The sequence below is a fragment of the Centroberyx affinis genome, unplaced genomic scaffold, assembly GCF_046629955.1.
Source record: "Centroberyx affinis isolate AG114_WGS23_722 - 3 ecotype Tasmania unplaced genomic scaffold, CSIRO-AGI_Caff_v1 ptg000893l_1, whole genome shotgun sequence".
Taxonomy (NCBI): Eukaryota; Metazoa; Chordata; class Actinopteri; order Beryciformes; family Berycidae; genus Centroberyx; species Centroberyx affinis.
In genome coordinates, this window is record NW_027279481.1 from 596,812 (window position 1) to 623,348 (window position 26,537).

Sequence of the window (26,537 nt, forward strand, 5' to 3'; positions counted from 1 at the left end):
AAATGCGTTCCTGTTTTCTCATAATGAAACTGAAATATCCTTTAATTCTCGCCGTCACTGAATGTCTGGCTTTAGAGGTCATGATGTTTCTATTTAAAGATGTTTTCCTGATGTTGTCACAGCTGAAATTAATTTCAGCTACTGACTGTTTTTTAATGTCATTTATTTTTTTATTTGTTTCATTCATTGTAATATGTTCTATTTTTATGTTTGCATTCTTCCTTCTATTGACAATGAAAATTGACACAGTGTGGCAGGTTTAGAGCAGCTTTAGGTCCTTTCTGTGCCAAAAATTCATGTGTATATAGTGGGATCTCAACAATGGTATGATAGGATTAGACAGATAGGTACTAGCACTCTGGTATGATGACTCTAGGTAGTTCATCAGAGTCACAGATATGATCTGTGACTCAATAAGCTAGGACTCTTGGTACTCTGGGCATCACTGAAGATGTCTGTATGACCTCTGTCTTAATAGACTCAGGTAGAGTCTTCTGTACAGGTTTACAGCCATGAGGTGGGCAGTCGCATTAAAGCTGTTGAACAGGACTGATGCTGCCCTCGCAGACATTAGTGTTTATTGAATTTCTTTATAAGAAAGGCATGCTTTCTCGTGCATGGGGCTCACAAAACAGGCTTTATTTGTCCGCAGCTCACATTCTTTTTTTTTTTTCCTCTTCCTCTCCTCCTCCTGAGAAAGTTGACAGTGCAGTACATGTCTCCCTCGGGGGCTAAGGACTGCACTTCCTGCCAGCTTACAAAACCAGAATGAACAAAGATGTTATTTGTAGCAAATTCCACTTTATTTTTTCTCCTGTGGCTTCCTCTGCGCAATTAAAGAAAACCAGTGCTGCCATTCAAATGAAACCACATTAGCAGATTATGTCTTGTGGGCAAAGAATGCAAGGAATGGCAAGCCTGTTGAAGAATTATGTTGAAAACCCATTTCTGCTGTTAGCTGGAGGTGAGGCTACTAGTGGCAGGGAGAAGTAGAGCTCTGCCTTCACATCCTCAGCGGTGTACAGCGGCAGAAGCAGGCTCAGTGTGACCCAGTTTTGCTCATAAATTCCCGTTCTCAGAGGGGTTGTTAGGCTCTCCCTCTCTCCCACGTGCAGCGAGAGGAACCACTGCAGAAGATGGTGTTGAATATTAATCAAAACAGGAGGGAAGTCCTCCTTTCATCCCCTGTCTCCATTCCCTCACTCCTGGAGGCTGTTACAGTGCGGCACAGTGAAAGGACTGAATAGAAAAGCAAGGGGAAAATAGCTATTATTCCCCTCTCTCTTTGTTTGGGTGTGATGGTGGTGCTCCTTTCCAGCCCGGCCAGATTAGATCTCTCTCCCCTGCGTGGCAGGAGTCTCCTCTTGTGGCTAAGTGGACTCTGAGGCAGAAGCTATGTTCCTCATTAGGAGAACAATGACTGAGATGAAAGGAGGTGAAGAGAGGTGAACTCGAATGGGTCGGAGGAGTGGAGAGGATAGTGATTTTTTGTGCTCTCGCTCCTTTCTCTTTCACATTGGCCCCCCACACACATTCAGAGCATGAGCCATTATGTCACCATGGAGAACACAATGTGCTCTCACTAATCAGCACAATTTTGTGCAATCAAACGACCTTTTTTATGAGGGTGTTCATCAACATGAAGGATATACAATATCCTTAATCCCCTTTAAGATTAAAAAAAAAAAATCCTGGATGCTTCCTCAGCGTTAATAATTACTCAGACCGTTCTGACAGTTGTGGAGAAAGAGGAAGACAGCTTCATTTTCTGCAGATCAACAGCCAAAATGCCTGAGAGGTGACTCAGAACAACATAATGAAAGTACAGCGACCACGATAATTCAAAGAAAACGACCAAGAGGGTGAATACAAATTAGTACATTTGTACAAAGATAAACCTTTATTGTGTATACAAGCACAATGTGGAGCTAGACTTCATCTGTGTCCTTCATTAGGTTTAGACAGATGCTGTATAACTGGGGACACTGTGGTAAACAATGTTTGTGTACTAACCAGTAGCCTGTCAAATGCATTGATGCATAACTGTGCATAGGTCTGCATGAGAGTTAACATTTTAGTACAAATCTTCATGTTTTCTCAGACTTACACTACAAAACTATCAATTCCATGGTTAATGCTCATTTGTTTGAGGCAGAAGTTAAAGCGTTGGTATGACTAGAGATTTTGTATTTTATGGAATCTACTTTTGTTTAAGAGTCATGCTAGGATGCTGTAATTGATGAGATTTTGTGAGATTTATTTAGATGAAAGTAAAAAAAAAATCAATCTATTTCTGTATTCCTTGCTTGTTAGTTAACTGCTTAATTTCTCAAAGAAAAAAATAAGAGCTTTCTAAACAACTTTGCTTTTGTTGACCCTGATCTATTGAGCCTTGAGGGACCAAATCATACAAAGCGTTATTTTAGGGTTGTTTTCCAATCAGTGAATAAATGAATGAAGCATAAATGGTTCTACCTTGCCTTATTTCAAGCATCTGGTTGTTAATCAAAGCGTGGGAATGCATTGCAGGTAAGGTTCTCTCTGACGAATCTCATTTCATTTTTCTCTGTGGCTTAGGCTAAGCATCCTCTTATCGATTTATTTCCTCTCCTTATCACCTTCTCCAAATTAATTGGAGAGAAGAGCCACATCCAACCTGTGATCTACAAGGGGAACATCTCAAAAGTCTGCCTTCCTCTCCTCACCTCCAAATCTGGCCCCCCAGTCTACGTATTAAACTGAAAGGCCTACGAGCAAATACAGAAAACGCAACAGATGAAATGCAGACATATGACACTGCTTGATCCTGCCAGATGCTGACAGTTTGACACTGGAGTGGTTTAGATATTTATCACAGTGGGAGGCACATAAATTAATCACGACTGTTGGAATTAGGAATCTAAATGGGTTGGCAGACAGAGTAAAGAAGGGCGGCAGCTGAACAGAATTGCCCTACTTTGGTCTAATGGTTAAAACCTGATGCAATATGCCAGTTTTACTATTCAATAGTATTAAAGATGTAAAGGTTTGAAATGTATCTGAATATATCTGCAACTACTTGAACTGATTCTAGTGTAATATTAGCCTTTCCCGATAGTCAAAAGCCTAAAAGGTGGACACAACTTGCAAGATGAAACAAATCAAGCAGTCCTTATGTTGTTTTTTTTAATGCATTCAAAATGTATTCAACTTCTACTTTGCCCCGGTCGTAAGACAGAAATTCAATTTAGCTATATAATCAACAAGATGTAATAACTAATGAATGCTGTAGTGACTAATGGTACGAACTGATGGTGGTAGTGTATGCTGTGTATGAATGGACTAGAGAGCTCTCTCCCCTCCTTTTCCTCTTTTAGAGGGCCGCATGTAAAAGAGAACTCCTTTGTTCCGATCTGAAGAACACCGCCCATCCGCCTCCGCTCCAGCAGGATCTGATGGACCCAGATCAATACAGAGCCTGACTCTGTCTGTACAGGAACAGGCTTGTCACAGAAGAAGCCACAGATCAACTTATCAAAGTCTAGGGTACCGCCAACCCACCAATCAGAATAATATATCAAAGTCAAGGTGAAGCAAACTGCAGAGTATGATGAGCTGGAGGAGACTGCAGGGAGGAGAGCAGCAGAACGCCTGGGACTGTGCTCTCCACGCAAAAAGGAAACTAAAGAGCACACAGTAGTAGTACGTGGATGTTTAACGTTCAGTTCAAAATAGCCGATCAAATTTATGAAGAATTGAAGTGAAAATTTACCAAAAAAATTTAGTGTTAGTGCCCGATACTGTACGCCACTTCATCTATCGCACTGACAGGTTCAGTCGTATTCTTCTATCCAATATACTGTAGTAATGACAAAAAAAAGACTTAACTGTTGTCATATGTCAGTAATTACAACAATCAACAGAAATAAATGACACAAGGCACGCATACTGTGCTGTTGCTGGTTGGGAGTGCATTTTATATAAATAATCATTAAAAACATAATGTGAGGGGAAACAACCAGGCAAAACAACAATCAAGACAGAGGCTAATATGAACCCAAGCTCAGACATTCCACGACAGATACGGCTGTAGTCTGCGGTTCCCTTTCTCAATGTACATCATTTCATGCCATTTATTCATTTCAAAATATACAATCTGCGTAACTGTCAAGTATAATGCATTCATTGAAATATTCCAGTGTCCAGTCCATTCATTTGATTCAACACACCTCACAATGTGCACTTTATACTGACTAACTGCAGGGTGAACAGTGTTGTAGTCTAAAACAAGCTACATTCATTCAGTGAGGAGCGAGGGGGAGGTGGATGTGGGCCTTTGGGGGAATCTGAAACTGAGCTTTGCGGAGAGGAGAGGAGAGCTAACACAGTTTCAGACCGCCTCTCCTCCCTGTTTCTCCCGCTTGTTCCACTCTTGCATCATCTTCATCCTTACCATCATCACTATCCTCATTATCTGCCAGCCAATCGGTTAGCTGGACACCCAAACAGTCAGCTAGTCGTTGTGAAAGCAGCAAAGTTTCTCGAGGGGTTTTCCTTCAGTATGTGGGATAGTAGTGTAGTGCAGGTGCTGCCGTCATCAGTGCAGTGCAGCAAAACTGGCTAAAATGTCCTTTGGGGCTTCATGATGTTCACATATCCATCTCCAAGCCAAGAGTGAGTCACTGTCAAAACACCAACCTGCAGGTGAAAGGTCACATTTGTCACATTTACATATTGGACATTTTGCAGACGTTCTTATCCACAGGCACTTACAAAGAGTGAGCAAGTACTACGTCGGTGTTTCTCTCAAGGCGACTTTGATGGGACACATGGCTCCTAATGGACACATTGGCTATTGCGAGGATTGAACCTGCGACCTTATGGCTACAGGACAGTCCCGCTAACCAATATTGCACCCTGTTGCCTCTGGGTTTCATATTAGCATTGGAATTGTTCATTTCCTTGATTTTTTATTTAGCAGGGGAAGGTTGCAGGGAGCAACAGACAAGCCACAAGAAACAGAAACACACACACCTACACACACACACAGATGTTAGGAGTTTGCCTTTCTCCATATCAGTGAGACGCCTCGGTTGTCAAGCTGTGGAGTTTGCTGCGGTTGCTTAAAATGCCTCCACTTAGGCAACACGTACCCTATCCAGGCTACTCCATTCACCGCCAGACTGTTAGTCATCCTCTGTCTGGAACCATGAATAGGGATGGCGATGGTGTTCCCTGCTTCGTGCCTCAGCTTCACACACATACATCCACACACACACACACCCACACGTTTAGGGTGCAACTCACACACGTGAATGAACACGTATTTACCTCCACAGCCCCGCTCCCCTCCCCTCCCCTAACTCTCCGGCTCTCCTTCAAACATGAGCTGACTGTCTGAGAGATGCTCAGTATTCAGGGATGTTTCTGAGATGAAGGGGAGAAGGAAGACCCCCCCCTCCCTCCCACCACCACCACCTCCATCTCTTTTCCCCCTCCACCCACGCATTCCCCTCCTCCCTCTCTCCAGATTGCCTTTTAACAGAGCGGCTCCAGGCACCGTTAGAATGTGTGGGAGATGCCGATGACTCACTCGGTTCCTCTCTGCTCACTATTAGATGGCTATTCCATTTCTCACCTATTATATGTGGCTAAATCAATGTGATGGCACAAGCCGATAAGTGTGAAATGATGTAGGATCATCAGTCAGAGCTATATCGCATCAGCAGTGCAAAGGTGCAAAACTAAAAAGGGTTGTGATGCTAGGGTTTTGTGAATGTTACAGCTCGGTGAACAGATTCTGTAAAGCAAATTGAAAATATTTAGTTGAGGCTGTTGCTCTGTTTTTGGTGCGCAAAATGACAGCAAAAGCCGGTTCAATTTCATCCAAAGAACAATTGCAATAACATCAACAGCCTCTCTTATTAGACATGCAGCTTGTGTTTGTGTGTGCTGGCTGGATATAAAACGGGGACAGCCAGACAACATGATATGATCTTTCATTCTCCTTCAAAACAGATGAGGGGCAGGGAGAGACTGTTGCTTATGCTGGTGAATGAGTCATACAGAGAATAAGAGGAACAGAAAGAAAGCGAGATGGGCGGAAAGGAAGAGAAACCAAGAGCAAGACTGAGACAGACGCAGACAGGAGAGAGGGAGAGATTTTTTTTTTTTTTTTTTACCATACATTGAACCACAGAGAGACACAGAGCCAACATGAATGGGCTGGTGCCACAGAGGGACTCGGTAACAAAGAAAAAATGACAGAAAAGACAGAAGTGAGAGACACAGAAAGAGAGGAGAAAACCCTAGAAAGCTGATTATGCAGCATCTTCTTCCCACGCAGCCTGCCCACGCTCTCTCTCTCCTCCTCCTCTTCCTCCTCCTCTCCCTGTGCAGGATTCCGCTCCATCCCCTCTTCATCGCCTCACCCCCCCTCCCCTCCCCTCCCTTCCTCAGCTGCGTCATCCGGCTCTTCACTTTGTGCGCCCCCACCCTCCTCCCACCTCCCTGGGGACCAAGCAGAACTCTCCACTGCTTGGCTTTGTAATTACATGCAGACTGAAGCTTTTGGGTCTAGCTGTTATAGTGGCTACCCTACATCATGGGTTGAAGGACAAAAAAGGCACTCACACACAAACATGTGCACACACACACTTGATTCTATGCACAAGAAATTCATTATTTATTTATCAACTAGCTTGTGAAATTCCTTTAATTGTAGTTCTTTCATTAGAGCTTAGTGAAAGATCTCTGCACAATCTCTCTATTGTCTCATCCCTACCAGGCTTTCCACTATCTGAGTGCATGAGTGACTACAGGACTTAATTTTCAATGGAAGATAGCCCTACCTTCATGTTATGTGCATTTAAGCGCAGGTGGATGACAAAATCAGTGTTATGATATACAGTATACAAGGAGGTATATGTGTATATGTGTATGTATGCTGTTGTGCATGTGTGTTTGGGGGTTTCCTCACCTGTCCAGTGTGTGTGGTCTGAGGTGTGGGAGTGAGGTGGGGTGTGGTGTCACTGCTGCTTGCAGCCAGAGAGCCTGCGAATGCGGCTGTAGGTGGAAACTCCTTTGCGGGACGGGTTGGACGAGGAGCTGGAGAGGCGCTCGGACCTCTGCCTGGTCCTGCAGGCAGAGAGGTTCTCCATCTCGCTCTCCCCGTCCGTCCCGTTCACACACAGGCTCCTGAGCGCCAGGCCTGCGCTCAGACGACCCTGGTGACCGTTCGGCTCCAGTCCGTCGTCCTGCAGCCGGCCTGGGGAGACACAGTACAGACGTGGGTCAGTGCTGCGGTAAATTAAAGGCCAGAGTGACTCACCGTATCTTGAGACATCCAATCCAGACCATCAACACTGATGCCAACGCTACCAGAGCGACGTGACCAGAGGGTTATGACCCTATTTATCTCCTCATCAAAACATCAATACTTATCAAAGTCAGGCAGGGCCTTAGAAACTGAACTGCGAGGAGCAAAGTTAGCCCAGTCCCTGCTGTCTATTAATGTACTGTAAGAGAGGAAACTGGTTGATCGGGAATTATACCCATCTTACTTGTTTCTATCCCTACTCACATACTGCTGGTCTTCAGGTCACACAGACCTGATAGAGGGAGGAGAGAAGTTAGAAACTGAAGAAGAGAGGGTGAAGGAGGGAGACTAAAGGAGAAAGAGGGAGGGAGAGAGCTGAGAGCAGCCTTGGGAAATTTTGTACATGGCTGTGAACTATTCTGAGACTCGATGTGTGTGCAATATATGCAGACAAACAGCAGTTGGTATCAATGGCAGGCTTTTTCATTTTTCCAGACCAGATCTTATCTTTCTGATTATGGCTGATGTGCCAAGGAGAATTTGTTTAACACCAAGATCACAGTATAGGAACAGTTGCTACTCTCACAGTCATGTACCACACAGCGCTGCTTTGAGTGGTCGTGAAATCAGGCAATAGTGCAAGAAGCTATTTTCAGCTCCTACAAAGGGCTCATAGCACAATCCAAGAGTCTAACACGTTTTAGCCGATTTACTTCTGAAAAGGGAAAAACTTATTCAAATTCATATCACACTGAAATGGTGTGATCAGCTTCAGCCGTAATAACCAACTCAATCCATCATTAGAGGCTGGTTGCCAAATATAAAACCACATGAAAACCACAAGTCTATTGCCCTGATACAGGGTATTATCCAGTGCACCTCACAGTACTTTTCTATACAGCTGAGCAAAATTGACTAACCCTATAGCGTTGACAAAAGCTGGCATGAACAAATCAACAAGTCTTGGCAACAGGTGCAAAGGAGAAGAATGCAAGTCAACAAAAATAGACGGCATCTATGCACTGTCAACTTTAACTATGGAAACCCTTTTACTGCACGCATCGATCTGAGTCATGTGCCAATTAGGTGACAATGTGGTGTTTGGTGATTCGAGTCTAAAATAAGAGAGTATCACAGGCTAATGCTGAAGATGCAGCTGTAAACTTGCAAAGTCCAATTAAACTAAAACAGGAAACAATTTCCCATAATGGCAATCAAATGAATCTGCATTCTGCAAACTAAGCTACTTCAATCAGAGCTAACAAGTGTTCTTGGAATGAAGCAAATGAGTGTTAGGTATCCCCCTTCCTCCTTTTGCCTCCCCCATCTCTTCTCACCCCCCCGCCGCCTCCTTCACAGTGTGCCTTCAGCTGTGGGTTTACTGATTAGCCTGATCCATAAATAAATAATCAAAGCAAGAACAGCAGCATTCCACTCGCCCTTATTATCAGCCTCGCCTATCACTCATACACGTCACACATCCACATCCATTCACACACACACACACTTAATGACTCCCCCTTTTTCTTTGATCCCCTTTTATTCCTCCTTCACGTTTTTGCCTAATTGGGGATAACCTTGAATGAATGAGAAACAGGACTTGTGCCAGTGTCTCTCCTGCTCTGATAACAGTGGGCAAAAAAAAGAACACACATTTGAAATAACATAATGATTTAGGGGGATGGAAACGGGGGGAGAGTGAGGTGGAAGGGTGGGAAGGCAGGGAGACAGTGAGATGGAAAAAGGGAGAGAGGGAAACATACAGTCAGTGTGAGTGTGACTAAACTGACTGCAGCAGAATGACTCACCCAGTTGCTATGGCAACTTAAAGACTCGCTCTCCTCTAATCGGCAATTTCGACTGCTAGTGGAGCGACGGCTAACGGGGAGAAAATGTACGTTTCCGGAAATCACTGAAGGAAGGGTTGCAGAGGCCGCTGTATGGGCACGCACACTGAGCATGTGAAAGGCTCTGTCATAAAGCGAGGGCATTACCACAAAAAAGAAAAAAAAAGAAAAAGCAAACCTAAAACCATACCTCTCTCTCTGTCTCTCAGCACTGCAGTATAAAACCCAATGGCTTCTTCTCCACTGTAGTGGGCTGCACTGTAGCTCTGTGTGGGTGTGAAGCTCTAATGCCCTTGATAAGTAACCATGTAGATTATAAAGTCTGGACTTCCAACACAAAACTAAGACCCCTTTCCAATTCATTCAGCAGAAATGACTAATCCTGTTATTTCTATGATCTTAGACAGTTAAGTAAAGGTTTGTGTCCATCAATATATATTATTTTTACTTTTTTCTCAAAGCAACAGAACTAAAATCGTGATGTAATCAAGTCACAATTTCTTCAACTGACACATTGGCTGATGCTATATCAGTACCTAGCTTGTCTGTGGTTTGGGAGCACAACCTTAAAACCATTAAGTAAAGTAAATAATATAAATATATATATAAAAAAAAAGTAACAATATACTCTTTATTTTCACACTTCAGTGCCAGTAAATGTAACGTGAGGATGTCCTGCCTCATCTCTCTCTCTTCTTTCCCAATAAGAGGGAGTGAAAAGGCTTAAACAATCATTTGCTAGTGAACAGATGACAAATGCTCATGTAGAATAATCTGTCAACACAGACAGCGGAGATGTTGCTGAATGAAGTTATGTAAAAATATATGCCTTCACTTTGGACGGGAGAGGAAGGAATCTAATTTTCCACCACACATAAACAAGATTCCGGTCCAACATACTTAACCTACAATTAATTGACAATAGAAAAAGACTGAGGCCATTCCCCACCCCACGTACTACCAAGCCAGAGATGGGGGAAACACAGAGAGAAAGGGAGAGAAGAATGATGGTCCTCATGTTTTCCTGATTTAATTGGGTCCTATGTGGACACAGTCACAGTTCAGGGCAGCTCATTAAACTCTGCTGTGGAAAAATAAATGTTCCAATTCAAAGACTAACATAATAAAACATGATAGGCTCATAAATAAATAGACATAATTTCCCCTGTGACCCCAAGGACAGATCTGACTTAAATCAAAAGGGATGTACGTCTCAATCAGACAAATGTGTAATAAGGCGGAATAAAAAGACCGCGAGCATTAGGACCAGTTGAACTGCGAGTCTGTGATTGAGGAGGGTTGATTGTGAATGGCTTCACAGTGGCTATTACACTGTAACCAGCCCTTGTGTCACCTCCTCTGACTCACCAAGTAGTCACCGCAATAACAGGAAGAAGATGGAAAAAAGTTTTATAAGAATGACAAAGGGCAAAAGTGCTAGTTGACAAGTTGAACAGACAGAAAGACATTTTGTACCTAAAACTGAATCTAGACCTCAAATAGAACTGGTACATTGCAACAACAACATGCATGTTACGTTGTTGAATCAATAAGCTCATGCAAACTACACAAACGAGTGCAATAATATCTGCAGTCTCGGGCAATGGTTTTATCGCAAAAGATTGAAATAAAATCTGCATCTAGCCCAATACAAAACTGTGTGTGCGCATGTATGTGTGACCACGCACTTAACAGACACGCTTCGATTCCCTCTTTATTCAGCCATGTGCGTCTATGCGTGTGTGTGTGTGTGTGTGTGTGTGTGTGTGTGTGTGTGTGTGTGTCTGCATGTGAAAGTGCGTGTGTTGGCTAGCCATAGGGCTGACACCGGCAGCATGCTGCAATTAGCCAAAACAGAGACAATGACATATTGAGCGCTGCTAGCACCTTCTGTTAGTCAGCCTGCAAATCCCTCTTCAGGCCAAGGCTGCTGACACAACTATCATAGCATCCCATACAGCATCACAGGCTATTTAATGATCAAGCAGGTCACACTGGAGACTGCAATAAGAAAAAGAGCGTTTAGAAAATTGTTACAGGATTCCACTGATCATTGATTTTAACACTAAAAGTAACTCGAAGTAACTCAACAAAGCGCTAACATTGTGCATTGTCATTTAACTCTAGTTTTTGGAGTATTAAATAAACAGAAGAATGTTTTTTGACCACATAATGGTACCTACACTAACAGGCAATAGATGTACAAGATCTTTTTAATTTTGATACATATGTAGATGTATCTATATAGAAATGTTGGGTTATGCTGACAACTGGGAAATTTGGACCTAAAAAATTGTTAAGCTCAATGTCATGGCAGTGAAAGGCAGTCGGCAAACACTAGCCTGAGATTTGCCATTATCTCATACAACAAGTCAGCCATTCAGCTAGTGCAATGTGTGAGGTTATTGTCCGGTTCATCATCAGAAGCAGTACCGAAGACCAGGCAGACTCACGCAATCCTTCACACACAAATCTGATACTCTCTAGTGTCATCTGTGTGTACCACACACACACACAGAAGGGCAGACAAACATGCAAAAAAATGATATGAATAAAACTTCTAAGCAAAATGCTTTCTACAGACCAAAAAATGTAAGCTTAAAACCTCAAATACAAAGAGCAGCTTCATGTTTTTCTGTGTCTCCAGTGTGGCCTGGGACCTGTGGCCTGTAGCCTTCCCTCCCCCTGCAGAGGTAAGACTTGTCTTTGGTGTTTGGCCACCAGCCACATCGGATCAGACAGAAAACTACTGTAGTAAGGAACCAGCCTGAGACAGATAGACATGGGGAAGCCCACCAACTATTCTAAATAGACCGGCTCATCAGTCCCAGACTATGATCTAGCTTGTCATTGCCCCCTCTGCTACCCAACCCTGACATGACAGAATGCCTAATCACACGGGAGAAGTCAGCCATTTCCCCTAAGGAGCTCCTCTCTGGGTCTGTGACAAGGACAAAGGTGGTTGGCTGTGAGGAAAGGAAGGTGGAGAGGGTCGGAGGGAGGGAAAGGAGGGAGAGATGGAAGTGGAGAGTAATGAAAATGGGAGGAAAAGTAAAGGCAAAGTGAATGAAAGGCCAATGGGATTGTGGAGGTGTAGATGCTGTGTATATGACAGCAGAATGAAAGAGAGGGATGAAAAGGGGAGGGGAGGCGCATAGAGCGAGACTTAATTTGCTGTATTTCTCCCTGAAAAATGTTTGGCAACAAACAGCATGTCTAGACAGCATTCAGTAAAAAAAAACAAGGTCACTTTACGTAACAGTCCTCTTGATGTTGTGTTAATATTTAATATATCCTATTTCCTTGTGATATGCTCTTCTTAGCCCCAAATACTCTCTCTATACCCATATTTTATCTGTTTTAGATATTCTGATTGATGTACAGCAAACTACCACATCCCTATCTGCTTCAGGGCTCAAAACTACGACTAATTGCACAACTAATTATTTTGCTAAACATACTACCAGAATGTTATTACCAAAACGCATGTGAAGACACAAAGATTCATCTTTTTTAAATATTTGCTTTTTCTTGCGGCTATGGTGAAAAACAGAAAGAAAAACAGGAGAGGAGCAGACCTATGCAATAAGAAATAAATACATTGGACCTCTTTTATAATGAGTTTTTATGCACAAATGTTAAAGTTGTGCTTTAGGAAAAGTTGATCTGGTATTATCTAACGAATAAACTGGTAATAAACTGGTTAATCATTTGCCATTTTTATTTATCATATTTTTGATCATATGGAATCAAGGATCATTTCAAAGAGTATTGCCATAACTGTGGTCCATTGTCCTTCAGCACCTCCTCTGCCCACTGCTCTCTGGATAGTTCACACTAACCTGTGGGTGTGAAGTCCTGAGGGTACATGACATCATTCTCCCCGTAGAAGAGCTCATCTTCCTCCTCCTCTTCCTCCTCCTCCTCCTCCCCGTAGCTGTGCAGGTGCTCCAGGTAGGGCACCACTGTCATGCTGCGCCAGGGGTCCCTGCGGTCGGCGCTGGGTGGCATGGGCACAGGGGGCTCCGTGGCTGGGTGCCTCTTCCTCACCCAGCTGAAAGACAGCGAGCACCCAGATGAAGGCAGGGAGCAGGCAGAAAACCTTAGTCTGATAATTCAATCATGCTTCATAAAGTGTTTGATCACATTCAATTTTCATTTAATATTTCATCAAGCAGTTCTAAGTGTTATCCTAAGACAATATTATTAAAGGATTTTTCCAGTTATTTTCAACCTGGACCTTATTTTTCCAGTTTTTCACCAACCGAAATTATCTTTGAAGTTTTAATAAACAGCAACTCAGTTGCAGGTACAAAGAGAATGTGTCAACCCCCTGGCAGCCTGTTAGCAGAGGAGAAACAAACTCACAGATCTACAGCTGACACACTGCGAAGTATGGGACAAGCATGTGGATGAGTGTGTGTGTTGTGTGCGCTCTGTGACAGAAACCCAGGGTCATGACTAGTGTCATCTCATCACACAGAGTGCCCTTTCTCTTTCACACATTTGATTTAGTCCACTCATGACACTGCCTGATACACACACACACACACACACACATAAGAAGTGAAGCTGGTCTTAATGAAGCTGGTCTTCAGATTTACCCTCCCCACTATTATGAAAACAGAGTTTATTTATGAATTTCAAAGTCAGAATAATGTTAGAACTTTAGCTCTTCCTCTATCCACTGAATCAAATAAATGACACTCGAACTCAACTATCAGCCTCAAAATAATTCACTTGTGTAGAACATTGTCACTTTTCACCACATATACCTAAAGATGACTTGATGAACAGTCAACCACCAATAATAGCTGCTCTGGGTTTTGATTTCACCCGCTCTCTACCAATATGAAAAAGTAAACAAATTATAAAGCAATGATTTGGAGGTTGACTGCTCATACAATCATACCAAGGTTTTGTACGGGTGTAAAAAAGTAAATACTCATTTCAACAACTACAATCTACCTAAGCCAAACATAGACACATACTGCTTAATAATGAAAAATAAATAAATTATCAAGTAGCGTTTGAACATTGTGCATTACCAAGCCGCCAATGGCCTTCAACAACAACATTAAAACGTCAGGGATTCACACAAAGGAACAGGGAGAGTTTACAATAGATCTATTCACAATAGTTTCTATTCACTAACGCCACTTTCACTGAAATACTCCATGTGTCCTCAGTAGGTGGCTTCCTCCTGGTAAGCTGAAGGATATTTTAGGAGACCAAAATGTCCCATATGTCCTTCTCATTGCCAGAAATACTGAATAGAGCAGCCCACTACATGTAACAAGCAGCATCCTCTCTCTGTGAGAGCAGTGAGTAATGTTTGGAGATGGAGGGATGAGGAGACCTTGGCCTTTTGTTTCGTAACAACTCATGGAGCATCAGTGACGCCAGCTGAGCCACAGGGGCATGAGGGAGGTAGCCGTGAGTGAGTGTGTGTGAGTGTATGTGTGTGTTAGCAGCGTTTGCCGGTGTGTGTGGGGGCCTTTTTTATAGCGTAATTGTGTGAAGTAGTTTGTGTGTATGCGTGGGCACAAGTGTGGAAGGTGTGAGCGTAGTGAAGTGTGTGATGCGTGGGAGGTGCGTGTACATGTGTGTGCTTATATGTAGGTGGGGGTGTACGTGCTGCTGGCCAGTATGGGGTTGCTTTGTACTGTTGTCACATGTACAGTCCATGTTTGTTTGCCTTATTAGTATTCCTCTTTATGTTCCACTTAAACACAGATATCCGTCATTTCCAGAGTTTTTCTTCTTTTTCCCCGAAAACGAGAGCACTCCTACCCACTCCCATTCTCTTATTGAGTGTTGAACAGCTCTTCTCACTCTGCCACCTCCACCACTGCAGTTACATAAAAAAAGCATTAAAAAGGGGCAATTATCTGTGACTTAAAAAGAAAAAAAAAAAAAAAAAAAAAGTTAAACTAGAATGAACAGAAAATGTTTGCTGCAGAGTAACTTTTTGGAGTTCAGTCAGTCTGTACCTTGACCTTACATATCTCGACTGACAACTTCACTCAAATGAAAAATTTTCATTTTCTCATTTCCATAGAGGATGACCATCTCACTGTATCAGCCTACCAATAGTCCAATCCTTATGTGCTTACTTTTCTGCCATTCAAGAGTCCAGCTGAATATCAATTAAATTGGCATTCGGATAGCAATAGTAATCCTGCAAGACAAACTCCACCTTGAGAGGTGATGAACAGCACAGGAGCTGTTGCTTCTGGTCATTAAAATTGCATCAACCCCAGCATGGTGCCTCTACCTATTCTAAGTCGCCCTTAATGTTCATATTTACACTGAGCGAGGTAATTAATTCTAAAGACCCATCTGCCCTTTTGCTTGTTTAAATATTTATACAACAGTCAGTCTTTTTTCAGACGCCATTTGTTCCTCATTCACGGTCGCCCATTCTGGCTGGCGCTGTATGGAAATAGCTAGCTAGATAGCTACCATATACGGCAGAGAGATTGATTTGATTCTCTTGACTAATTCATTGTTGTCGATGACTAGTGCCAGAGAGAAGAGAGGGGTAGGCAGTAGAAGCTCATAAATCAACTAGAATCGAACATTCATCAGTGAGTAAGAGGTAGGAGAAAGTAAAATAAGATGTAATGTAAAATCATGCCAGCAGTGGCAGGAACCAGTAATGGCATCAGTGTGTGCATACTCGACAAATGAACCCGTTTTCATTTTTCACTGATTCATTTTCATACCCAATACAGTGAATTGAAGTGACGTGATTTCAAAGCCGTTCCATGGCACTCAATTGTGGAAGAGAGAATCACGACTTTCCCTCCTCTCTATTTTTCTTTGTTTCTTTATTTCTGTGAGCTTTCACATAACACCAGCACACAGATACACTTCAGTCATTTGTTGCCATGGTAACTGCTGCCAGCAGGAGCATCAGCCCTTGTGTAGTCAAGAGCCTTTAAAGGGCTAGCTGGGAGAGTGTGACTGGGAAGTTGGGAGAGATGGGATAGAGATGTTTTGTTTTAGTCTCACTAGTCCAGAAATGTGTGAATATCTCCTTTCAGTGTCTACACACTGAGGCTTTCGCTCTCCTTTTGCATACCGACTGCAAACTGACAGCTGATGCTGCACTACAGCATCTGAAAATTGTTCAGAAAACATTCCTTGGGTTAACAGTGAAATATTTGTGCGTCCACATCTCTATCACCACATGTTGTGTTACATCTGATGCCAGCATCACGCTTAATGTGCTGAATACATTACAGTACTCTCAAATGGAAGCTAATTCATTTCAAATGAGAAAATCTGTTACCGATGCATCATTCCTTCGCAGATGTATTGCCCTGCGATGCAGGTTTTGCAGGTGTTGGAATTATTATTCTTATGCATTTATTATACACAGGAAAACTAAAATGAAATTTGTACTTCCCCATTTCAGTAGCTCTCTGTGAAGTGATGAAAGCTTTCATGAACGCTGTGACAAAAAGTATGTAGTAATACTACAGTTGATTAGCTCTAATTAGTTTCATCTTATTAAGTTTGAGCCATGGGATCCTGTACATAGTCTGCAACATAAATACTTTATATACAGTAACATAAGTACTTTTGATGAAGACAGGTGATCTGACTGTAACAGGCTCTGTACTGTCTATGAATCTATTTCTACAAAACAGGCTTGGCCAAACATATGAGATGGTGATGAAAGGCTAAAAACAAACACGCTCTAATTCAACACAATGCAGGCTACAGAAGAGCTGCTGAGTGTCAAGGACAAAGAAAGAGGAAGGAGGACACATGCTATTAAACTATCACCAAAATAAGACAAATCAAAAAGCGCAAGGCATAATGCAACAAACAAATTACAAAAGTTGAGCTTGTTTTCACAAGCACATTGCACTAATTGTGTGCCTCACAGAAACACAGTGAACACTACTTAGGGTGTTGTTGTGTTTCCAATGCATCTTAAATTTAATTTGCACTTCATTTTTGGAGCACTTTCTCTTCAGCTTGTATGAAGATAAGTTGAATTGCTGCTTCAGAGGCAAACAGGAACATGGTTACTTACTTATGCTGTCTGATGTGTTGTATTGAAAACCTCTTTGCAGGGTCATATTCAAGCATTCCTGGAACAAACAAAAGAAGGCCAGTGTTTTTGGTGTCATTTAAGGACAAGCTGCAGAAATGTTGTGTAAATCATGCCACATTTCTTAGAATTTTGTAAAATAACGGTCTACGCTGTAATATTTTCCATTATAACAAATACAGCAGTCTTCAGCAGTATTCAACAGACACATTTTATAAAGGATGCCATTACCTTTTTATAGTGGTTTTTGTAAAAGAACCATCTATGCTATTATATTTTCCATTATATGCTCGAGGAAAAAGAAAAAATTAGAAACCACTGGCTTGTATGTAATGGTGCAAACAGAAAAGAGTAGTGCAAAGTAAGTGAGGATGAGCCTTCAGAAGAGCCAGACTGGTTCATAGGTCTTCTTTATATATACACAGTATAGCTGGATTCTATTTACACCTGCCATTAAAATGCATCTCCAGTATACACACTGAAATCTGATTTCTCTTTCCCTCACCAAAATGCAGATCGCCATGCATGTCACTTCCTCTTGTAATATTTACATCCTATACACCTGAGCACAAATGGATCGTCTCACTTGTTCCTCTTCCATGGGTATCTATTTTTCACAAGTATGTGACTATCCGAGCTGTCTACCACCTGTGCTTCATCGTTGGATCCGCATTAACATTCACATAGCTCTTATATGTGGATTGGAGACACATCATTTGCATTTACACTTTGTTGATAATGTAGCCAGATGCGTCTCTGATCACCTCCAGGTGGTTTGGACGATCGGATCTTCAGTACATCTTGCGTGCATTTACACTTGGATTTTATGCATTTTGGCGCTGATTACAATCCGATCACCCAGGATGCATGTTAATGGCAGGTGTAAAGGAGGTCAGAGAAAGAAAGAGTCCTACCTCTGAGCAGGTTTGACAGGAGTGGGCCACAGTCCTTGGGGATACTGTACTCTCCTTTTCCAATGTTCTCAAAGAGCTGGTAGATGTAATCACCTTCAAATGGGTACAAACTGGTTGTGATGTTGTATCTGAAACATAAAGCAGAGCATTGTCCAGTATAGATCCCTTTAATGCTCCAGCTTTACATCAGCATCAACTCCCATCAGTTCCTCTTTACTTTATAGGCTATACGATTTAGGCAACAGAAATAGCTAACAATCTTTCATCAATTTGTAAAATGCTATAATGTGGCAGACTTCAGTAAAATAGCAACTGAAATCCCTCACTCCTGTGATCCTTCACACCTCATAAAATTATAATATTTGGGGGGGGGAGAATAAATTTAGAAAAAAAAACAATGGTGAAGTGAGGCATTTCTTAAGTACTGGGTCATTGGGATTCATCTTTACTCTGAGGGTGTCATGACCCCAAGCCTTCAGATGTGGCCTTACAGTGTGACACCTGCTGACCAGATGTCCACCTTGAACCCTGAGAAGGTGTCCAGGCCGTTGGCAATCTCTGGCGGCTGGAATGCCGGAGAACCTTGGCTCGTCCGACACGTGTCATCCTCCGCGAATGGCTCCAGAGCCTGAAGAGGAAAGAGGGTGTATGCACCAAGCGGGCCAAGGTATAATCCTGATCAGAACACATCTGGAATTTACGTCAAATGCAAAATTGAGGAATTTAATTTTTCCAAAGAATAAATTCATAAGTGTCGTTTTCACGGTGTTGTTTTCACTTTCATTAATATCACGTGAAGTAAGATGTAACAGGGAATAACAAAACAGACCTATAGTTGAGAAAGTTCAATGCATAGAACCTAAGGCTCTCTGAAGCGGGAATCCATTGAGCAAAATAAAGAAATAGGCTAAAAAACACTTCCAACACCAGAAATCAGGCAAGTCCAGCTCCTAACATACTGACTTCTGCAACACCCAGGTCAGAGATTTTGAGCGCTCCATCCGTGGTCAGCAGCAGATTCCCTGGTTTGATGTCTTTATGAACGATGCCCTGGCTGTGCAAGTACTCCAAACCATCCAGCAGCTGGCAGAAATAACTGAAGATGAACAGAAATATGACATATCTTTGAACTGAGCAGCTGTTTAGGCCAAAACAAAGAATTACAGTGTTGTTATTATGGTAAAACAATTATTAATATGCAATTATAAAGTAATGAATTACCCATGGGCTTGATACACAGGAAACTTTTTCTCTGGCACACTGTCCAGCATTTCCTGCATCCCACACACACAATACTCCATCACCATATACGTAACACAGTCAAGGAAATTAGCAGTTAACATAATGCAATGAGCACACCAAAACCCTTGGTCGAGGCTGCTTCATCAGGTTTGCCCAAAACGTGCCATTCACATTGTTTTTACTTGCTAAAAGGGCTCTTTAAAAGAGTTTTTAGTGTGTGACAAACCTAACCTTCTATGGATTATGCTTCTTCTATATTCTGCAGACACCTAGAAGAAGCCCAAGCTGTGCAGAGGTCACTTAACTTTCTACTATTTCAGTAGCAGTCATCATTGTAAGAGCCTTGAAACAGTGAATGCATTATTTACATCTGAACACCATATGCCAATAATTTGACACAAATTACATCTGCTGTTCAACATGTTTCTGACTAAATTGTCTCACCAAATGAATGCACAAACACCATCAGTTGAAGAGACACTTGAAAATACACTAGCCAATTGCAACTTTAGGTAGGCTGTGCACTCATCTAGATCTTGATAGTGAACTGAGAGGAATGTGTCCAGAATAGCACAATCTCAAATGGAAACACAGACCAAAAAGTGCTTTTTATTTAGGTTTTACATCTGGAGAGATTAGAGATACGGGGCTAATAAAAATCTGTTATTCAAGTTGAATGAAAAACACTTTAGACCTTTTACAAGCCTTCATGAATGCAGAAGCATGGGGCTTCTAGAGGGGAGATGAACACTGGGGGTATTTCCAACCCACTGGGGAAGAGCAGAGAGATCCGGAGCAGTAAATAGGCAGGACTAATGGCAGTCACTCTGACACAGAGGGAGACCCTTAGTCACGACTGCATCAGTGGCCTTCTCTCGTCACAGAGTGAGAGGGGAAGAAGAGGGCTCGAGAGAGAGGAAGGGGAGGGATGGGGCAGAGGGGAGGAGAGGGAAAGGAAGGCAGAGGGGAGGGGGAGCGCTGCTGTACGAGCAGCAGCGTGCGCTGACATTAAACAACCCCATTAATTAACCGCTGGAGGGACTTCACATGACCAACACGAAACACACACAGGAAGGAAAGAAAGAAGGAGAGGGAGGAAAGTTGCATATAGAGGGACAGAGGGGGAGATTCTATCCGGCCTCGTCACTTTTTCTACCCTCATTGCCGGTTCAATCAGTAACACACATTAGGAGTAAATTGAGTGGATAGATGATGCAGCTGCTTTCAGCCGGGCTGGGGCAGGCAGAGCAATTACCACTGCTGAGCCCTGTTTAGCTGGCTGACGTACACACTAACACTGTGACTTCAGACAAGGCTGTGGGTGGACAGAACGGAGAGGGGGGGTGCGTTCTTTTCTTCTTGACTGATTCAATATCTCTTATGGTGAGCAATAAAACAAGTGCTGTCTTTCAACTGTGATCTGTGTTTTCAGCAGGTACAGCTCATATCCTTGACACCAAGTTCTGGACAGGCCTGTACCACACAGATACTAATATGCCATGTGTGCCAGTGACCTTCAACTGTGAACTGAATGATGTAGTTCACACTATGGTTGAGCTACACAATACTGTCAGTGAAGGAGAATTAGCTGGGTATCACACAAGCATGAGGAAATAATACTGTACAACACAATGATACAAACAGTAAATTATGAAGAAAAAAAAATCAGGCTATACATGTCAGTACAAACCGAGTCTGACAACACTAGTGTGACTCAGCAACTAAAAGGAAAGATAACGCAACTCATCCTCAAAGTCAACAGCCATGTCATCTCTGCTTTCTCACTGGTTGAGCAACTCATATTCACTGGTTCTTAAATGTCAACTGGCGTTCCTGAGGAAAGGTACTGAACAATATGACAGACATTGTTTATGTATCGAAGAGATGAGCAATGCTGGGAGCTGACTGGTACAAATGCAATTTGCATTTGTACTGGCATTTGCTGATGTCCAAAAATAAAGGCTAATGACCGTTTTATGAAGTGATATCTGCAGACGTCTAAGGAAGCTGCAGAGAACATTATGAGAACACTGACTGGAGAAGGGGTGGAAGACTGAGAGAATTGCTTTTTGAAGAGACCATGATGCTGAGCTTTACTTTTTCCCCAAACAGGTGAAGGCGAGGGGCGCCCTCAGCTGGTCATCTCCATGAATTACAACACTACAGCATGGGACTCCCAGCAGGTCACTGCAGTAAGCAGTAGTCCTGTTTTCATGTACAATACAAGATGTGTATGAATAGCACTGAAAGCTTAAGATATCCTCCAGTGGTAGAAATATATCTATGCTACACTTCACACTCTAGTCATTCTGCATTCACTGACAAATCATGATCAGGCCGAGTTACTTAAACCAAATGCATCACAGCACATAACAGCACAGCCCTAAGATTTGTGATAGGCAGAATTTAAAGCATGGTCAGTACAATGTTCAATCAATCTTAATATGTTTGTGCATAACTTATCAAAAGGATATATCTTCTGCTTCTCCTCATTATACAACACATCCACCAACTGAATTACATTTTTGTGCCGCAATCTTTGCAGCAGCTGGATCTCCCTGGAAAACATCAGAGACAAGAAAAGTATTACTTAAGTAATTATTTGCAGCCATGTAGAAAAAGGGCCAATATTCAATGCTGTAAAGACAAGTGCATGGTTTAGTAGATAATTTAAGCACAGCAGCACATGACAACAGGATGATTACGATCGAACATACTTTTTGACATTTGCCTCTCCATTAGGGATCCGTCTGAGCTTCTTTTTCTTGAGAATCTTGACAGCTCTCCTGCACAGCGTTTCAGAGTCGAGCATCTCTTTAACTTTGCCGTAGGATCCCTCGCCGAGCAGGTCTCCCATCAGGTACTTCCCTATCAGCTTGGCCCGCTTCCTTCGAGGCTGGTAGATGACTTCGGCAGAGTCGATTCTGTGGATGAAGCTGTCCATGCCCATTAGCTGGTTCTCCAGGTAGTCCACGTGCTGAAGATCCTCGGCACTCATCGCTGCACCTCCGCTGGTGCAAGGTTTCAGCAGGGATGTCACTCACAGGTGCCCGTTGTACAGTAAAAGCTGCTTCAAAGACCGTAGTTCAACGTGAATAAATAGCAAGAAGTGTGGGTAAATGCAAGCTGTAAATGCAGGCTCATGTAAAAGTAACTGAAATGTCACTCAGATAATTATGCATGGGAAAATTATGAATCCCAATGCCCTCTATTTAGCCTACTGCAAGTTCTGTGCTAAGTACGTAAGATACCCAAAGCTTGAGTCCAACAAGGTATGGATGAAAGCCGCTACAATGGCTTAGAGTCGAGGTCTGATAAGAGTTTATGGTCTGGATTTGTGTGGGTGATCTCAGATAGTTCAAGTGTGGTTTGCTCATCTCAGCCATGTCCCTGTAAGATTGGGGATTCCCAGTCACATGATGTCTCCATTATTCTTCTTGAGATGTCCACTTTGGTGTAAAACCAGAAGCTTACAGTCCTTAGCTTAGACGTTTGTGAAGTACTTAGCAGATGGTAGTAAGCTGTTCCTCTGACTCATGCATTGTGTTAGGGGAAAGGTGCCGCTTCACAGGCAACCTTCGATATTACTGGCTGTTAACTTCCATGTAGCCCGACATCCCCTTTGCAGATCTTGACACCAGGCTCCTTGTTCTGTGGATGATCAGAGAGTTCAGGCTGCAATGCTAACACACCGTTCACACTACCTCAACGCATGCTGGTTGAACATAAAAATATACAGAAGTATACTCATTTGTTAAGCTATAGCTCTGGTTGAGCTTTAGTGCAGTTTCAATGAAAAAGTGTTAAGTTAACGTTAGCTGCTGCAAGCTATCGACCGTTGTATGTTCCGGTTGCCAGTAGCAACTTGACAGTTGGCCACCGGCAATGTGATGTGCAGCTATCTGTACACTGAATTATGCAAGCTGCCAGACATTAGCTAGTTGGCTGGCTAATGGTAGCTACTCTATAAGTTAGCCAAGCAGTAATTAATAGCAGGGCTTGCTAGGTAGCTAACGTTAGCTACCTGGCTAACTTAAGTTAGCTATAATTATTCCGACTGAATGCATGTCACCTCGGCATACGTGCACTTATCACATAAAAATATGCAATGCAAAATTACAATTAAAGAGTAAATTTGACATTTTGTTCAGTGTTACTTACAGATATAGCCAGAGAGGGAAACTACTGTCTAGCATCGGTACCTAGCTGTTGGAAACGCTTCCAACTTGTTTACATACGCCATGCTTCCGCCGCATGCAAATCTGAATAGACCGCAAGGCATTGTGGTATTGAGGATAATAGAGTACAAGCCTACAAGGTTGAATAAAACACTTGCCTTGTTTTAAGAATCAGCGGGTCTTTCCTTAAATAGAGGTTTGTCCATGGCTGTATTGACCAGAAGTTTGTTTCTTGCAGAGGCCGTAGATGTTTTTGCAGATTATGGTCCCCATATAACACATAGGCTACTGTTTAAAATCTGTCATATTGTTCAGGCTAAGCCATTAAGTGGCGACAACAGTAATATAGAAATTAATCATAAAAACAAAACAAAACAGAACAATCCTCTTTTTCAGGATGTTATAACATGTCAACTTCCACCACTAGATGGCAGTACTGTGTTTGATTTCCATGTCCAGTTGCAGCTAAATGTATCACAGACCGAGCAACACACACCTGCCCTGTCAAAGAGATGCACTCCACTGTATTTCAGATTTGACACAGGCACCCATGGTTTCTTCAATTTCATGCTAACCCACAGAGTTCTCCCACTTGAAAGAGTCTAGTATTTCTCAAAGACGGGACACAGTAAGCTGTACCCTAATAAAGATCATACATAAGTGGGTACTCCAAATTCCCCACCATGCTGTATTCATTTGTATGGCTCGGCAGTGATGATCCAAACCATGTGAGGAGCTGAGTGGATCTGCAGAGAGCCAGTGAAGAGGCAGGCCACCCACAGCCACCGCTCACTTCTCTCTCTTCTTCTTTCCTCCCCTCCTGGGTCAGGCAGCATTCCTTCGGTGCCCTGGGGATCTCCGCTGCTCCGTACAGCAACAGCAGGCAACATCATTCGCAAAGACTCAGATACAACAGCATATGCTACGTTCATTTCCCCCCAGCGATCAAAGGGAGAGCATAAAAACGGTGACAGACAGATGGGCAGACTGACATTACTTTGGCATTACTGCACATACCCCAGAGTGTGTGGAGGTGAATGAGTGCAGGAGGAGAAAATAGTTACTGATGTTAATGACGAAGGGCAGGCCTGTTCATTTTTTGATAGTCCAACACAGTGATAATGCAGATTAACTGGTCACCTCTAGTGAGTCATTTTTAGAGACATAAGACTGGATGATATACAGTGTATATTCAAAAAATGTGTTGTTGCCACAAATCCCCTTGATAATCTCCAGACAAACCCTCTCCTGATGTAAAGCCCTCTCCTCAGACAAACCCAAGAAATGTTTGTATGTAGCATGTGGGTCGTCAAAGAGACCACCGCACATGAAATACTATACACACTGTCCTTCTCATTACCGTATCCACAAATTGGTCCATAGTATGCAGCCTAATAACCTGACGTTGCTTTCTGATCTTGATGTTTTGGGTCTGTGTCTCTCACTTGGTGGGCCTCTCTTTCTGTGTTTGATCACTGACTGAAGATGATGAGGTAGATTCAACTGCTCTTGATAAGGTCCAATATGGCCTTGTTTATTGAACTGGAAAAAAAGCTTGCCTATTATTTTGCTCAAGGGCAGCCCCCGCCCCCCCCTGCTCCCACTTCTACCCTCATCTCTCACTGTGAATACTTTTCTAACCACATCTATAGCATGAAACACCAGCGTGAACATATGAAACGACATAGTCAGTAGAATGGAAATGACAACGGTGGAGAGCTATATTGAGTTCATTTTCAGGCTCTTTCAAAGTACAGACCAGGCAAGGAAGCATTTAGGAAGCATAGTATGACCACAAACCATTTTAAAGCAACCTTCCCAAGCACTGAAATGTATTAATTTTCCATAGAAAGTATACTTATTTTTCATACTTGATACAAGCTGTGATAAATATTTTTACTGCACTTGAACAAAATTGCGAAAGTACAGTGTTTGCTTTTCCCTAGAATGTTTGATTCCATTATCTTGACTTTTACCTAAGTAAAGTATCTGAGTACTTCTTTCACCACTGTGGTATAATGTACCCAGTTCAGTAACAGTCATTTTTTTCATTATCCTTATCTTCTCCTGTTACATTATTCATAACTACACTATAATGTTTGGAAAGGGCATCTGAACCTCTGAAAAGTTGAAAAATTCTATGTTATGTCTTCTTTAGGACTCAATAAAAACACAGAAAACTGGATTCCTGGAACACTGAAACTAGAAGGTGAACATTTTTCTGCGGTGGTGCTACTCTTCCTCCACATTTACACTACAAAGAAGCACCATCTAGGCTTAATGTTGCTTCACTTTGCTTCAAAAGATTATCATTTGAAAATGTGAGATTAGAGGTAAGTTCAAAGCATATATTTTCGTTAAGTCATTTTCCTCTCAAAACCACATAGAGCATCTTAAAAGAGAAGGCAGAAAACTGTCATGATCAGAAAGAATGTGATTTGTAAGGCATAGAAATAGACTTTGGTTCTGCCACATAAGAGTGAAAGATGGCAGAAGACAGATCCTGATCAAATTTACAGATTTTTCAAATCTGTTTCACACAGCAGACATCCAGGACACACCAGACAAAAACCAGAAAAAGGGACAATATTTACTGACCTAGATTGCTTCTGACTTTTCACTTTCATGGAATAAGATATGCTCACAATATTTGTCCCAAATACTTATCAACAGTGTTATCAACATATTAAACAACTAAACTTTCACTCATTTAGTTCAATAAACTGCAAAAATAAATTGTATATAAATAACTATGTGTTTCTGAATTCATAGAAGCACAGCTGACTGTGAAATATTTTCTCCATCTAAGACACAAATCTTTTCCAAGACTTAATTAGCCTTTAATTAATCTAATATGGTGTGAAAACGTTTTGTGAGGTCATATAAGTGCCCAGCGTCTGGCGCTGGAGGGCATGGATCATTTCCCGACTCTGGAAATTGAGTCAGAGTCAAACTGTGTCCTGCCCTGGCTTATTATTGGCTGAGAGGATC

General features: G+C 42.3%; 1 protein-coding gene across 1 annotated transcript; it reads right to left on the reverse strand.

Annotated features, from left to right (window-relative positions):
* Positions 1 to 3,925: 3,925 nt before the first annotated feature.
* Positions 3,926 to 23,612, reverse strand: LOC139645710 (serine/threonine-protein kinase STK11-like). The gene is made up of 11 exons (XM_071521510.1): positions 23,530 to 23,612; positions 22,086 to 23,019; positions 21,843 to 21,926; positions 19,348 to 19,437; positions 19,090 to 19,222; positions 18,618 to 18,754; positions 18,127 to 18,254; positions 17,195 to 17,252; positions 12,987 to 13,198; positions 6,959 to 7,246; positions 3,926 to 4,677 (listed from the first exon to the last, which is right to left on the reverse strand). Exons 2-10 carry the CDS (start codon positions 22,364 to 22,366, stop codon positions 7,008 to 7,010), a joined length of 1,362 nt encoding a protein of 453 aa, XP_071377611.1. The 5' UTR covers positions 22,367 to 23,019; positions 23,530 to 23,612; the 3' UTR covers positions 3,926 to 4,677; positions 6,959 to 7,007.
* Positions 23,613 to 26,537: the final 2,925 nt, after the last annotated feature.

Coding starts and splice junctions, on each gene's coding strand:
- LOC139645710 (XM_071521510.1), bottom strand. CDS start 22,366: ATGAGTGCCGAGGATCTTCAGCACGTGGACTACCTGGAGAACCAGCTA. Junction 18,255..18,617: donor TGGTCAGCAGGTGTCACACT/GTAAGGCCACAT, acceptor TTTATGTTTCAG/ATACAACATCACAACCAGTT. Junction 17,253..18,126: donor CCTGTCAAACCTGCTCAGAG/GTAGGACTCTTT, acceptor TGTTTGTTCCAG/GAATGCTTGAATATGACCCT.